Genomic DNA, 13,416 nt, shown 5'->3' on the forward strand with positions numbered 1-13,416 from the left:
TGCATATTATTAAAAGTTCTGCTTCACAAAACGCCTTGTTTGCCACGTATTGTCCTTTGTACACATAGTGAAGTCCGAGACGTTACTGAAGACGCAGCTTAGCTGGTACAGCATCTTTTAAGGTCCCCCGGGAAAATTCCGTTGTGTTGTGACTCACTTCCGTTGTGTTGTGGTTGTATTTGCAGCGCGTTTTTCTATTTGCAGCGCCTGTGTTGTAATTTTGATGGATGTGTTTTGTGCTTTTGCAGCGCTTTTCAATTTGCACTGCGTTGGGCTTTCTCGGCCACCGTAGTTTTGTCATATCGCCAAAAGTATCGTTATCGAGAAAATACCATGAAATATTGTGATATAATTTTAGAGCCATATCGCCCACCCCTAATATATTTGTTTATTTATTGATTGATTGATTGTCTGCAGGAGTGGTTTGCGGTGTACGTGGAGCTGAATCAGCAGATGGCGGCGCTGTTGAGCGCGGGGGATGACGAGGACCTGCTGGAGCTGAAGGCTCTGCAGCAGCAGCTGAGTGACGTGTGCTACAGGCAGGCCAGTCAGCTGGAGTTCCGGCAGAACGTCCTGCAGTCCGCCCACGAGTTCCACGGGACCGCCCAGGACGTACGTCCCGCCTCCTGAAGCATCTTTCACCCAGGCTTACATTATATTTAAAACAAAGTGGGGCCATTATGATGGGTCGGGAAATTACTGGTTCGAATCCCAGTCATGCAGCTTGCCATCAGCTGCCGGAGCCCCGAGAGAGCACACACAGTTGTACTTGCTGTTTCTCTCTGGGTGGGTACAGTACAGTAGATGGCGCTCTCTCTTTCCCCTCATCACTCCTAGGGTGATGTGGATCAGCACAAGGCTGCGTCTGTGAGCTGATGTATCAGAACCACCGGAGTCGCTGTGCTTTCCTCCGAGCGTTAGCGCTGTGATCACTAGTGATAGGGGGATATAAACAGCCTAGATAAATTTGGTAAGAAAAAAATAAAAAATAAATAAATAACATTTTTTTTGGAATCTGTTTGATATTCTTAGGAATCAGATGCTTTAAAAACAGAGACTGACCAATCCGAGCTCAGCTCCATTGTCTATTTTTGTAGCTTGTAACACAAATCTGATGGTATAATCCAAAAAATCAGAAAATTAATAGATTCATTTTTTTCCACTTTTTTCTCAAAAATTATGATTTCGAAGGGCAGAGATAAAAAAATAATGTTTAAAAATTATAATTTTTTCATGTCCTGCTGTGTTCTGGATTATTTCTCCAGCTCTCTCAGCAGTTGGATGGGTTGTTGGGGATGCTGTGTGCAGACGTCGCGCCTGCAGACGGAGCCGCCATCCAGCAAACCCTCAAACACCTGGAGGAGAAGCTGAAGAGCGTCGGTGAGAAAACTGCAGTAACTCAACACACATTTATCATTAATTTCAATCTCGTTCACTTTTTCCTACATAGTAAATTAGTGTTCATTCCATTAAAAAATCTTTGTTGAAAAGCTATTTTCCATGACGAAAACGAGGCGAGAACTAAATAAAAATTCATACCTGAAAATGAAATTTATATCAAAACGTCTTACACTTTTCCTCAAATAATAAAAAAACTAAACAAAAATGTCAAAGACGGGCGAATGGTAAAATTAATTGTAGTAAAGGATGTTATTGATCAATGATCGGAACACAGCCACTCCACACAACATCCTTATGACTGGTTCCCTCCAAGACCCTCACTCTGAATCCCACACAGCTGATTTATCCAGCAGCTCCTCCGCTCCCACTTACTGAATAAACATCATTAAAGGGATAAGTTCAGCTGTGCTTCCATGAAAAACAAAACTCTAAATATGTGAAATAAATAAATATGTGGCTTGCGTCTGTTTAGATTTCTTTATTCTATATTAACAGTAAATAATCTTTAATACATATTAACAGTAAATCTCAAAATAACAACACAAATCTAAAATAAAAAAACAGTACATTTGAATACAATTTTTTAGGCTTAAACTAGACTAGAATATTGTCTATTTCCGTTGATTAAAACTAAATTAAGACTAAAACTATTAATAACCAAAAGACTTAAATGTGACTAAACCTATTATACATTTTAACTTAGTTTTAGTCACTTTTTGACTAAAATCACCTGTCAAAATTAACACTGGCGGGGGCTATAAAGGGTTTTTAAACACTGTGAGAATTTGGAATATTAGAATCAGGTTCATGCAGTGTTTTTTCGGGTTTTCAATGAATTTGATGTCTTTTTTTTTTCTTTTTTTTATAATGTGTATGAGAGTTTAGTGGAGATGTAAAAATGTACAGGAGGATGTTTTATTCTGTTTTATATATGTTTTCTTATTATAAGTGATAAAAAGACGTTTGTGTTTATAATGGTTTTATTCTCAGAGTGTGTTTTATTGACTGTGTAGTTCTGGTTGTGTGTCAGAGGGGGCGCTGCAGAGTCTGAGGGAGAAAGGTCAGGTTCTTCTGGAGCAGATTTCTAACCAAACGTCCTGGTTCTACGGAAAAGAGATGCAGATCGAGAACAAGGAGAACGTGGACCACGTCCACAGCGTGATGGAGGACATGCAGCTGCGGAAGCAGAGGTTCAAATGACCTTAATCACTCTACCATAAAATGATAACTTAATTTTAAAGCTCTCCATCTGCTAAAATCCTCTTATTCTTGTTGTTGGTGAAATACAGTGGGTCTCTCTGAGTTGTTTATGATGCTGCACATGATGAAACTCTTCCTCTTCCTCATTTTCTGCAGCAGCTAGTAAAAGAAAATATTCAGAAAAACAAAACGAGTCGATCAGGAAAAGCACCGTGTCTACATCAACCCGTCAATTAGTATTCATGGCCCCGCCCACCTCGGCTCGGGACCGCCCACAGACAGAGCTGAAGCCGGGCAGCGACGCCGTCTCGTCAGATAGGAGATAACTAACAGCGCTAGAAACAGCATGCAGTTCATTCCTGTGTTATTTGTGCGAATAACACATCAGTGTTTATATACTTTACCCAGTAATTCAGAGCTAAGAAACAAATGGTTAGAATTAGTCTATGGAGGAAAAACACCACCAGCCAAGTACAATTGAGATAGATAGGTGTATGTTTACAACAGTTCTGTTTACACTAGTTCTGTATCTGGACTCTACCCACCTCTGTGTGTAACTATAGGTTTAAATAGGATCTCCAGTGGATTTGGCGTTTCCAACAGACTCAAATAATTAGATAACTTCAAAAATCATATGATTATTAGGATTATTGATTCAATGTAAAAAAGCACTGTGGTATTTTTAGGTGTGAGGACATGGTGGACGTGAGGCGGCTGAAGATGCTGCAGATGGTTCAGCTCTTCAAGTGTGAGGAGGACGCTTCTCAGGTTAGTCTGAGTCTGACTTTTAATTTGATGTACTGAATGTATTGTACTATATATTACCCAATGATAGTGTGTGTGATGGTTCATGTGATAATGAGGTGATAATACAGGTGATGATACAGGTAATAGTATTTGTATTAGCCTTGATAGTTTGTGTGATAGTTCATGTGATAGTACAGGTGATAGTTAAGGTGATAGTAGAGGTAATAGCACAGATGATAGTACAGGTGATGGTATGTATATTAGCCTTGATAGTTTGGGTGATAGTTCATGTAATAGTAGAGGTGATGGTACATGTAATAGTACAGGTGATAGTTCATGTGATCGTAGAGGTGATGGTACGGTGAAAGTATGTATATGAGCCTTGATGGTACAAGCAATGTTTCATGTGATAGTACAGGTGATAGTACTGTATATCTGATAGTTAATGTGATAGTACAGGTGATAGTCCATGTGATAATGTAGATGATAGTACAGGTGATAGTTCATGTGATCGTAGAGGTGATGGTACAGGTGATAGTACAAGTGATAGTTCATGTGATAGTATAGATGATAGTACAAGTGATAGTTCATGTGATAATGTAGATGATAGTACAGGTGATAGTTCATGTGATCGTAGAGGTGATGGTACAGGTGATAGTATGTTTGTTAGCCTTGATAGTACAGGTGATGGTTCACGTTATAATATAGATGATAGTACAGGTGATGGTTCATGTGATAATATAGATGATAGTACAGGTGATGGTATGTATATGAGCCTCGATAGTACAAGCAATGTTTCATGTGATAGTACTGTATATCTGATAGTTAATGTGATAGTACAGGTGATGGTACTGTATATCTGATAGTTAATGTGATAGTACAGGTTATAGTTCATGTGATAATGTAGATGATGGTACAGGTGATAGTTCATGTGATAGTAGAGGTGATGGTACAGGTGATAGTATGTTTGTTAGCCTTGATAGTACAGGTGATGGTTCATGTTATAATATAGATGATAGTACAGGTGATAGTATGTATATGAGCCGATAGTACAAGCAATGTTTCATGTGATAGTACAGGTGATAGTACTGTATATCTGATAGTTAATGTGATAGTACAGGTGATAGTTCATGTGATAGTAGACGTGATGGTACAGGTGATAGTATGTATATTAGCCTTGGTAGTTTGTGTGATAGTTCATGTGATCGTAGAGGTGATGGTACAGGTGATAGTATGTATATGAGCCTCGATGGTACGAGCAATGTTTCATGTGATAGTACAGGTGATAGTACTGTATATCTGATAGTTAATGTGATAGTACAGGTTATAGTTCATGTGATAATGTAGATGATAGTACAGGTGATAGTTCATGTGATAGTAGAGGTGATGGTACAGGTGATAGTATGTTTGTTAGCCTTGATAGTACAGGTGATAGTTCATGTGATAATATAGATGATAGTACAGGTGATAGTATGTATATGAGCCTCAATGGTACAAGCAATGTTTCGTGTGATAGTACAGGTGATAGTACTGTATATCTGATAGTTAATGTGATAGTACAGGTGATAGTACTGTATATCTGATAGTTAATGTGATAGTACAGGTGATAATTTAAGGTAAATGTGAGTATTGGATCCTCTCAGTGTTTTTACTCTGTTGATCTCTGAAGTTTCTGTGTTTTAAAGTTTTAATGTTGTGTCTGATTCTCTGTCCTGATTTCACATTTCTGTGAAGCTGCTTTGAGAAAATCATTTGTAAAAAGGTCTATATAAATAAATTAGATTAGATTTGATTGCAGTAATAATAGTGAATGGTTTAGTCCTGTGGGAGGAGTAGTGGCGGTGTAGAGTTGCGTATATTTGCTTATTAAACGTATCCGCTGCTCCATCCTGCAGCTCATCAGAGCTTCTCTGATCCGACTCCACGTAATCAGACTGCTGAGTGATGCTGGGTGATTCTGGTGATGATGACGATGGTGATGTTTATTTAATTTATCCGGCAGGCGGTGGAGTGGCTCGGGGAGCTGCTGGACGCTCTGCTGAAGACTCACATCAGGCTGGGAGATGATTCACAGGAAACTAAAGTCCTGCTGGAGAAACACAGGAAGTTTGTGGACGTAGCGCAGGTAGCGCCCCCTGGATCTGTCTCTAAGCTGCTCACGATTATTACATTATAGAATTGTCATAGAATAAATGTCATGAAACCTCATGAACATGCAAATAAACACAATATACACCAATATTACTATTATCATTATATATTTGTATATTTATACTTATGTATATATACTTATATCTATGCACTTTATGTAAATAACACTGTATATTGCACTTCTGGTTGGATGCTAAGAGCATTTCATTGGCTCTGTACTAGTACACTGCACAATGACAATAAAGTTGAATCTAATCTAATCACACATTACTGAGCTCATGAAGATTTTATTGTACGATAAATCATTAATGTAATTATCATAAAATGCTTGCTTGGTTCTGATTGTGCCTCAAAATGTGCTTCAGATTTGTGAAAATCGTATTTCCTGTGTTTTCTGACTGTCCTGACTAACAATTATAAATCTAAGGACTATCTAGATATACCAGAATCATATCCTCTTATCAGCAGTAATTATTTCATCATTATCACTATTTTTGTTTAGGTTCAGGTCTCCTTTTTAATGTGAAAAAGAATCACAAGAAAAGTAAAAACTACATACAAAATATCACAACTTTTAACTTTTTTTTTTTTTTAAGTCAAATATTTTAAATTAATAAGCATCAATAGTAAATAATAAAATAATATGAAAACAATATAAAATAAATAGTAACCATGCAACAATTAAAAGCCATTAAATAAGAAGAGAAAAGAGAAACAGTATAGTAAGAGTAAGAATATATATGTATATAAAAACCTGTATTATAAAACTAATGAAGGAATAGGATAGTGTGAAATCAATAATAAATAAAATATTGAACTAAAAAACAATTTTAGATGGAAGAAATTTGATTAGAAAGTATGGTACCACTTTAAAATAAGACTACCTTTATAAAGGGTTTATAAATGTTTACAATTAGTTTATTAATGGTTAATAATTAGTTTGTAAATGCCTTAAAATCATTAATAATCAGTTATAACACATACGTAGAAAGGGCAACAATGACCTGTTGCTTGCCAAATAGTGAACCCAAAGTCATATATATTGTTGCCCTTTCTATGTATGTGTTATAACTGATTAATAATGATTTTTAAAGCATTTACAACCTAATTAGTAACCATTAATAAACTAATTGTAAACCTTTATAAACCCTTTATAAAGGAAGTCTTATTTTAAAGTGGTACCGAAAGTATTTTTTATTTATCTAAATGATGAAGGTATATGATTGAGTGTGTGTGTGTGTGTGTGTGTTAGAGTACGTATGATTACGGCAGGCAGCTGCTGCAGGCGACGGTGGTGTTGTGTCAGTCTCTGCGCTGCACCACGCGCTCCTCCGGCGACACGCTGCCCCGACTCAACCGGGTGTGGAAGCAGTTCACCGTCACCGCCGACGAGCGGCAGCACCGCCTCGACATGGCCAGCAGCTTCCACACCGCCGCCGAGCGGGTAAGAGACTCCAAACACCTACCAGTAAAGCCACTCTGAACGCTGAAGTACAGAGTTATACAGGAGTTTCAGTTTAATTCTCCAGCACCCAGACTGGAGCAGTATTAGCATTAGCATTAGCCGCTAACTGTGCTAAGTGCTAGCTCTTTTGCCGTTTAGAGTTGAGTTTATCAGACTGTAGTCTGCGTGTTTACCATGTTAAAATAAGGGGGACAAACTGCTAGCTAATATCACCCTGGCTCACCGGAACACTCAGGGTTTCTCAGTGTAGCTCTCTCAGGCAGCTTTTACTAGTGCTAGCAGTTAGCCGCTAATGCTGCTGCACCAAGCCTTACTGTAAATCTGTAAATCTAAGTTTACTGTAAATAAATGGAAGTGCTTTACTTACCCAAATAACCAGTTTTCAGGAGAGAAATCTGTATAGATTAACATCCAGCTCTCGCTTAAGTTAAAAAAAAAAAGTTTTTTTAAGAACTATACATAGATAGATAGATAGATAGATAGATAGATAGATAGATAGATAGATAGATAGATAGATAGATAGATAGATAGATACTTTATTTATCCTGAAGGAAATTTAGAATTACAGACATAACTGCTGAATTAGAAGGGAAACATGGAGACCCCCCTGTTCCTTACTAGTGTCTCATAATGCGTCTCTCTCTCTCTCTCTCTCTCTCTCTCTCTCTCTCTCTCTCTGCAGGTATTGAAGGAGGGGTGTGAGCAGGTGGAGGTGTTGGAGGTGGAGGTGTTTGAGGAGGTGGAGACGGTGGGGAAGGCTCTGCTGGACAGGCTGACTGTGCCGGTTATCTTTCCTGATGGGTGAGAGTACATCAATAAACATAATTCCATTGTGCCAGATTAGAGTTGTAGAGGTTCCTAATGTTCCTGCTTCCCTGTTTATGTCAGGAGTTGCATAAGATCACTCAAAAGCAGTGTGTAAGACTGGTGGAGGAGAACATGATGCCAAGATGCATGAAAAAAAAAACTGTGACTAAAAACCAACCAGGATTATTCCACCAAATATGGATTATTTCTGAACTCTTAAAACTTTATGAATATGAACTTGTTTTCTTTGCATTATTTGAGGTCTGAAAGCTCTGCATCTTTTTTGTTATTTCAGTCATTTCTCATTTTCTGTAAATAAATGCTCTAAATGAGAATATTTTTATTTGTAATTTGGGAGAAATGTTGTCTGTAGTTTATAGAATAAAACAAGAATGTTCATTTTACTCAAATATAAACCTATAAATAGTAAAATCAGATAAACTGTGTATATAGAATTTGTTAATCTACATTATATCCACTGATTTCTACACATTTTATTGTCACAGATATCAGCTTGATTTTAGATATAAAGCTGTGTAAAAATGAAGAGAGCACTTCAGTTTCTGAATCAGTTTCTCTGATTTTGCTATTTATAGGTTTCTGCTTTACTCCTGGTGCAGAAATTCTAGCAGTTCAGTTCATCCATCTTCCTCTTCCTGCGCAAACTAACACTGATTTAATTGTGAATCACTAATAACTGGAACAAAATCTAAATCAGAAAGTGACTTTATTCCTCTCTCCCTTTACCCACAATCCTCTGCTGCAGGAGTGAGCAGTTTTTCGGCAGTCCCGGCGACATGGCGTCCTCGGCCGAGAACATCCGCGACAAGATGAAGCTGGTGGAGGACAAGAGGCTGCAGCACGAGGAGGAAGAGGAGGAGGAGGAGGAGGAGGAGTTGGAGGCGGAGCATCTGCAGGAGGAAGCAGCTCTGGAGGCGGGGCCTGATGAGAGTTAATGAACACTAAAATAATCCTGAGAGCCTGAGAGGAGCAGTGGAAACTGATGCACTCGAGTCAGATATGATATATAAATGACCTCATAATATTAGATTATGAGGTCATTTATGTGGAATCTTTGAATTGATTCATTTGATTCGTTCAGATGAGTCATTTGAATCAAGTTTATTCAGAGCATCTTTGTATTAAGTGATCTCGAGATCATCCAGACTAAAGTCTTTAAGTCTAAAGTCCGGTCTGATCGTTTGTATTGCTGTCGCCGCCATGCAAATACCTTGTATCTCCGTACACACAGTGTTTTTTTTTTATTATTAGTAGTATTTTTTTTATTCTTAACGCAATAAAAATATCATTATCGCAAGCATTCATGGCATGCGATAATGCAGTGAATAAGAGCAAACTCCAGTTGCATTATCCGCTATCCGCCAACAGAGGGCGCTTATTCACTTCTTCACAGACTGTGATCACGTGACCTAGCAAAGCTGGAGGTAAAGCGAGGCAAAGCAAGCCAGAGTTATTATTTGTTGCAACCTCCTAGAAACCACTTAACAATGTCACAGCAATCATTTAGCAAGACCATAGCAACCTCTCCTAGCAACCACTTTGCAACACCAATAAGCAAATAGCAAATACATTGCATATCAACTAACTAGCAACTACAACTGATGTTGCAATACATATATACATTATTTCAGAATTTCTTGATGGACGAACCAATAGAAATGCTCTAAATGCCTCTTTTTTTAATGACTAATTTCTTGTTTGGAAATTAAGGAGATTAAGGAGGTTTTTTTTTTTTTTTTTCGAGATACAAGGTTTTTGCATGACCGCAGCGAATGCTTCAGGCTTCAGTTTCCTCCTGGATACACAGGCCCGGGTTTGTACTCTTTGCCCAATACAAGCTAAGCTACGCTAAGCTATGCTAAGCTAAGCTATGCTAAGCTAAGCCATCGTAACTCCGCAGAAGCCCGGAGAGCAGTTCTGGTTCGTGTCTCATTTCTTTACTCTGATCCAGCAGAACTAAACTAAAAAAACGACGGAAAATCTCTCTTTACGTAAAAAAGCTTTACCTTTACTGGTCTCTCTCTCTCTCCGTTCCGGACTGGGCGACCCGAGCTTTTACTGGTGCTACTAAAGCCTATAGAATGTACAGACAGAAGCACCGCCCCTCCCCCCGCCCCCCTGTTTTCTATTGGGTGCTGTAGATTTCTAGGCCTGGTGAACTTCCTGATTGACAGTAAGCAATGTATTTTGCGTTTTTATTTTTCTTCGGATATTTCCAGAACCTTATTAATTACCAAAATCTTCGTTTTTTTCCTGTTTTTCTTCCTGTGCCAACTTCCTTTATATACCAATATAAACAAAGGCCTTTGATTCAGGCATCAACTGCCAAAGGTACTGTTTTAATTAGAGCTAGATGTGTGTGCGAGAGTGTGTGCGAGAGTGTGTGCGAGAGTGTGTGCGAGAGTGTGTGCGAGAGTGTGTGCGAGAGTGTGTGCGAGAGTGTGTGCGAGAGTGTGTGCGAGAGTGTGTGCGAGAGGGAGTGATATGTATGTATGAGTGTGTGTTGACCACTGAAGTCATTGTGCATCATTCTGTAGTCATCATGCGGTATGCCCATATTTGGACTTTTGCTTGGTTTTACCTCGATTTTCAATGGCAGAAATCACATCTATAGTATTTTGTGGTAAATAATTTTATGTTTAGAGCTCGTTTTTACATTTTATTATGTGTCCATACTTTCCTAAACATCACTAAATCCTTTAAATTACGGAGTTTAAGGTCGTTTTCATAACAGCACTATTTATTCTGCTTGAAACAGCCTGTCATTGGTTTGCACTCTTGGAACAGTTTGTTTAAACGAGTGTAAAAACTAAAGACTAAAACGTTTTGCTTCCAAAGCGACTTCAGAGCGGTTCTGTTTGTGGTAAGAACATGATTTGACCTCGGTCTGACCCAAATATCAAATATACTCATGTTTAGGCTAATCGGCTGTTCAGGTGCAGTTTAACCTGATTTATTACCAAAATAATTACTACTACAGCTATTAACTGATGCTAATCTCTGCTGCTGCTTCACTCTAAACTGTTTTACACTAAATATACCATATGTTTAGTACTCTTCACTCATGCATTCCATTAAAAAAAACACTGCATTTAAAAGCAGCAGCACATTTTTAGATTTCAGTGGATTTTAAGCAATTTTAAGATTTTTTTTTTTTTTTTTTAAATAGCTACGACCAATATAAAAAAGACAACATGCTTTGCTATGGCATATTAGGTTTAGGTTTCGGCTTAAGTTTATGCCTGTGTGAAAACAAACCAAATAGAAAAGAAAAAGCTCTAAGTAAACAAACTCATCAACTAGTACGCTTAAGTTTTGTGCTATAATGTGTAATATTGGCACTGTGGTGCAGCGGTTCTAGATCAGTACAGCAGTGCTAATTTTACACGTTTTATCATGAACCTCGAGTGTATTATTGTGATTATACCACAGTTTTACTATCTCTATTTATTGAAAGATTTTAAAGAGGAGAAGAAAATAGGATCTGATTGGTTATAAAAACTCTGCCAGTTAAAACAGTTCCATTGCTGCTCTGTTTGTAGCTGCGCTGTTTGGTTTGTAAGCGCTCCATGGTTGCTAGGTTACCTGTATGTGGCGGAGTAATACAGTAATACATGGAGAGCTTCGGTTACAGTGCGTTACCGGCTGATAACGGCACTCATGGAACGCCTCTCAGCCAATCACAACCTCCTTGACAACCTACATCACAAAATTCTTATAACGAATCTTAAATGATTTTATAATTCAGAGGATCCGGTGATGTTCAGAAGAAAATGTGCACAGAATAAATTGTTTAGGGTTTTGCTTTTTTATTTTTTTTTACTTATTTAGAGCGTAATAATAATAATAAAGGCGATTTTTGAAAAGCCCCATTAATTTCTGCCACTGAAAATTGAGGTTAGAGCCCGAGGACCGAATTTGGAAATTGCGACGACTACAAAATGATGACCCTACGACAGTGACCGTGGTCGATATGGGAGAAAACAGCAAGCCTTTAAACCTCGAAGTTAGTGGGCGTTACTGGACACGGTGGCGATTTGTACAGAATTTGGCCACAGAGAAAAGGTACAGCAGAACCTCGAAGAGAACATCAGGTTGGAGAACCGGTTCCATTAATGAAATGTGAAGCCGAAATGACGTTTCATCTCATGAATGTGGAGCTAACGTGTACACTGCTTGTGTATTGAGGCATGTCATAAAATAATAAAATCCATATTTATTGATTCTTGATTTCTTTTCTTTTTTTACTCGCTGTTTCTAATTGTAAAATGCTTTTTGCAGTTTTTACGTTTTTTGATCATGTATTTTATGAAAATCTGGGGTCATAAGAGCAAAAAAGTGAGCGTAAAGAATTTCCGCGGGAGAAGTTCGGGAGAATGTTTATCCTGTCATGCTGATGTACGACTGACTGACTCTGCGTTTACAGGAATGTCCCGTTTCTGCAAATAAACTGTGTATTTTTTTGCTTATGCTGTCATATGCATTTTACAGTGGCTGTACAGGAAGTTTCTAACCCATGAAATAAACTTGCTTTACCCCACAGCTTTGTCTTTCTCGATTTATTTTAATGTATTAATTAATTTATTAATTTATTATTATGGGTGCATTTAGAATTTCCGTTTGTTCACTTCTACCAGGTGAAGGGACTCAAACTGTTGACCTTCCGGTACCAAAGCTGCTTCTCAAGCTGGCGTTCAAATGGATTTAACCAATGACCATCCATTCCCAGTACTGTATCTTGGACCAGCATTCCATCACTCTTTCTTTCTATACCCTGCCAATAAAGGGAATCGAACCATCCACCTTCTGTTCATAAAACAGCTTCTTAGATCAGTGTTCCTTTACTTCCTGTATCTCTAAGGGTATGGAGCTGGTGACTTTCTGGTCTCAAGCCCATTCCTCTTCACTCCTACCCCTTGCCAGATAAGGGGATTTGAAGTGACAACCTTTAACCTTCAATTCATGCAGCAGCTTGAACCGATTGATGTTCTTTCACCTCTCTTGTCCACGGTAAGTCAAGAAATAGAACTAACAACCTTTGGGAGCCAAGACCTCTCCTCTAAATGTTTGTTTTTTCTTTTCTCCTATTACTTACTAAACACATGCACGCTAGTAAACAAGACCGTGAGAACACACACCTAGGGCAGTCACTTAAGTGCCCAGGGAGCAATTAAGGGTAATTGGGTTTTTTCAGTTTTCTTACCAAAAGCCAGTCAATGGGGTCAAACTGTTTCCATGCCCACTTCTCAAACCCGTGTTTCATCAAATTTTATAGCTTACTGCCAGTCAAGGGAATCAAACCAATGACCTTCTGGTCCCAAAGCTTCTTCTCCAGCCAGCCTTCTCCCACCACCTGCTGAGCAAAAGACTGCCTGTTCCCAGCACTGCTTCTCGATCTTTGCTATATATTTTTTTTTTCTTGAACCAGCATTTCTTCAGGCTCTTCTACCCCTTGCAAGTCAAGGGTATGCAGCATTTCTTAACTCTTTTTACACTGTTTTAGTCAAAATAATAGAACCAATGAATTTTTGGTCCCAAATCTGCTTCTCGAACCAAGCGTCTCCCACCACCTGCTGGGCAAAAGAACTGAATTTGTGACTGCCAGGTAAAGTTGCTTCTTAAAC

At 38.4% G+C, this 13,416-nt stretch overlaps 1 protein-coding gene across 1 annotated transcript in view; it reads left to right on the forward strand.

Annotated features, from left to right (window-relative positions):
• sestd1 (SEC14 and spectrin domains 1) overlaps window positions 1–12,334 on the forward strand; it is a 41,760-nt gene extending 29,426 nt beyond the window's left edge. The window contains exons 12-19 of the mRNA XM_022664367.2: window positions 418–612; window positions 1,266–1,380; window positions 2,432–2,591; window positions 3,288–3,369; window positions 5,351–5,473; window positions 6,752–6,943; window positions 7,647–7,765; window positions 8,538–12,334. Of these exons, the coding sequence (XP_022520088.2) occupies window positions 418–612; window positions 1,266–1,380; window positions 2,432–2,591; window positions 3,288–3,369; window positions 5,351–5,473; window positions 6,752–6,943; window positions 7,647–7,765; window positions 8,538–8,727 (1,176 nt within the window). The 3' untranslated portion in view covers window positions 8,728–12,334. The remainder of the gene's footprint in view (window positions 1–417; window positions 613–1,265; window positions 1,381–2,431; window positions 2,592–3,287; window positions 3,370–5,350; window positions 5,474–6,751; window positions 6,944–7,646; window positions 7,766–8,537) is intronic.
• Window positions 12,335–13,416: the final 1,082 nt, after the last annotated feature.

This window comes from Astyanax mexicanus, chromosome 11 (genome assembly GCF_023375975.1).
Source record: "Astyanax mexicanus isolate ESR-SI-001 chromosome 11, AstMex3_surface, whole genome shotgun sequence".
NCBI classification, from domain to species: domain Eukaryota; kingdom Metazoa; phylum Chordata; class Actinopteri; order Characiformes; family Acestrorhamphidae; genus Astyanax; species Astyanax mexicanus.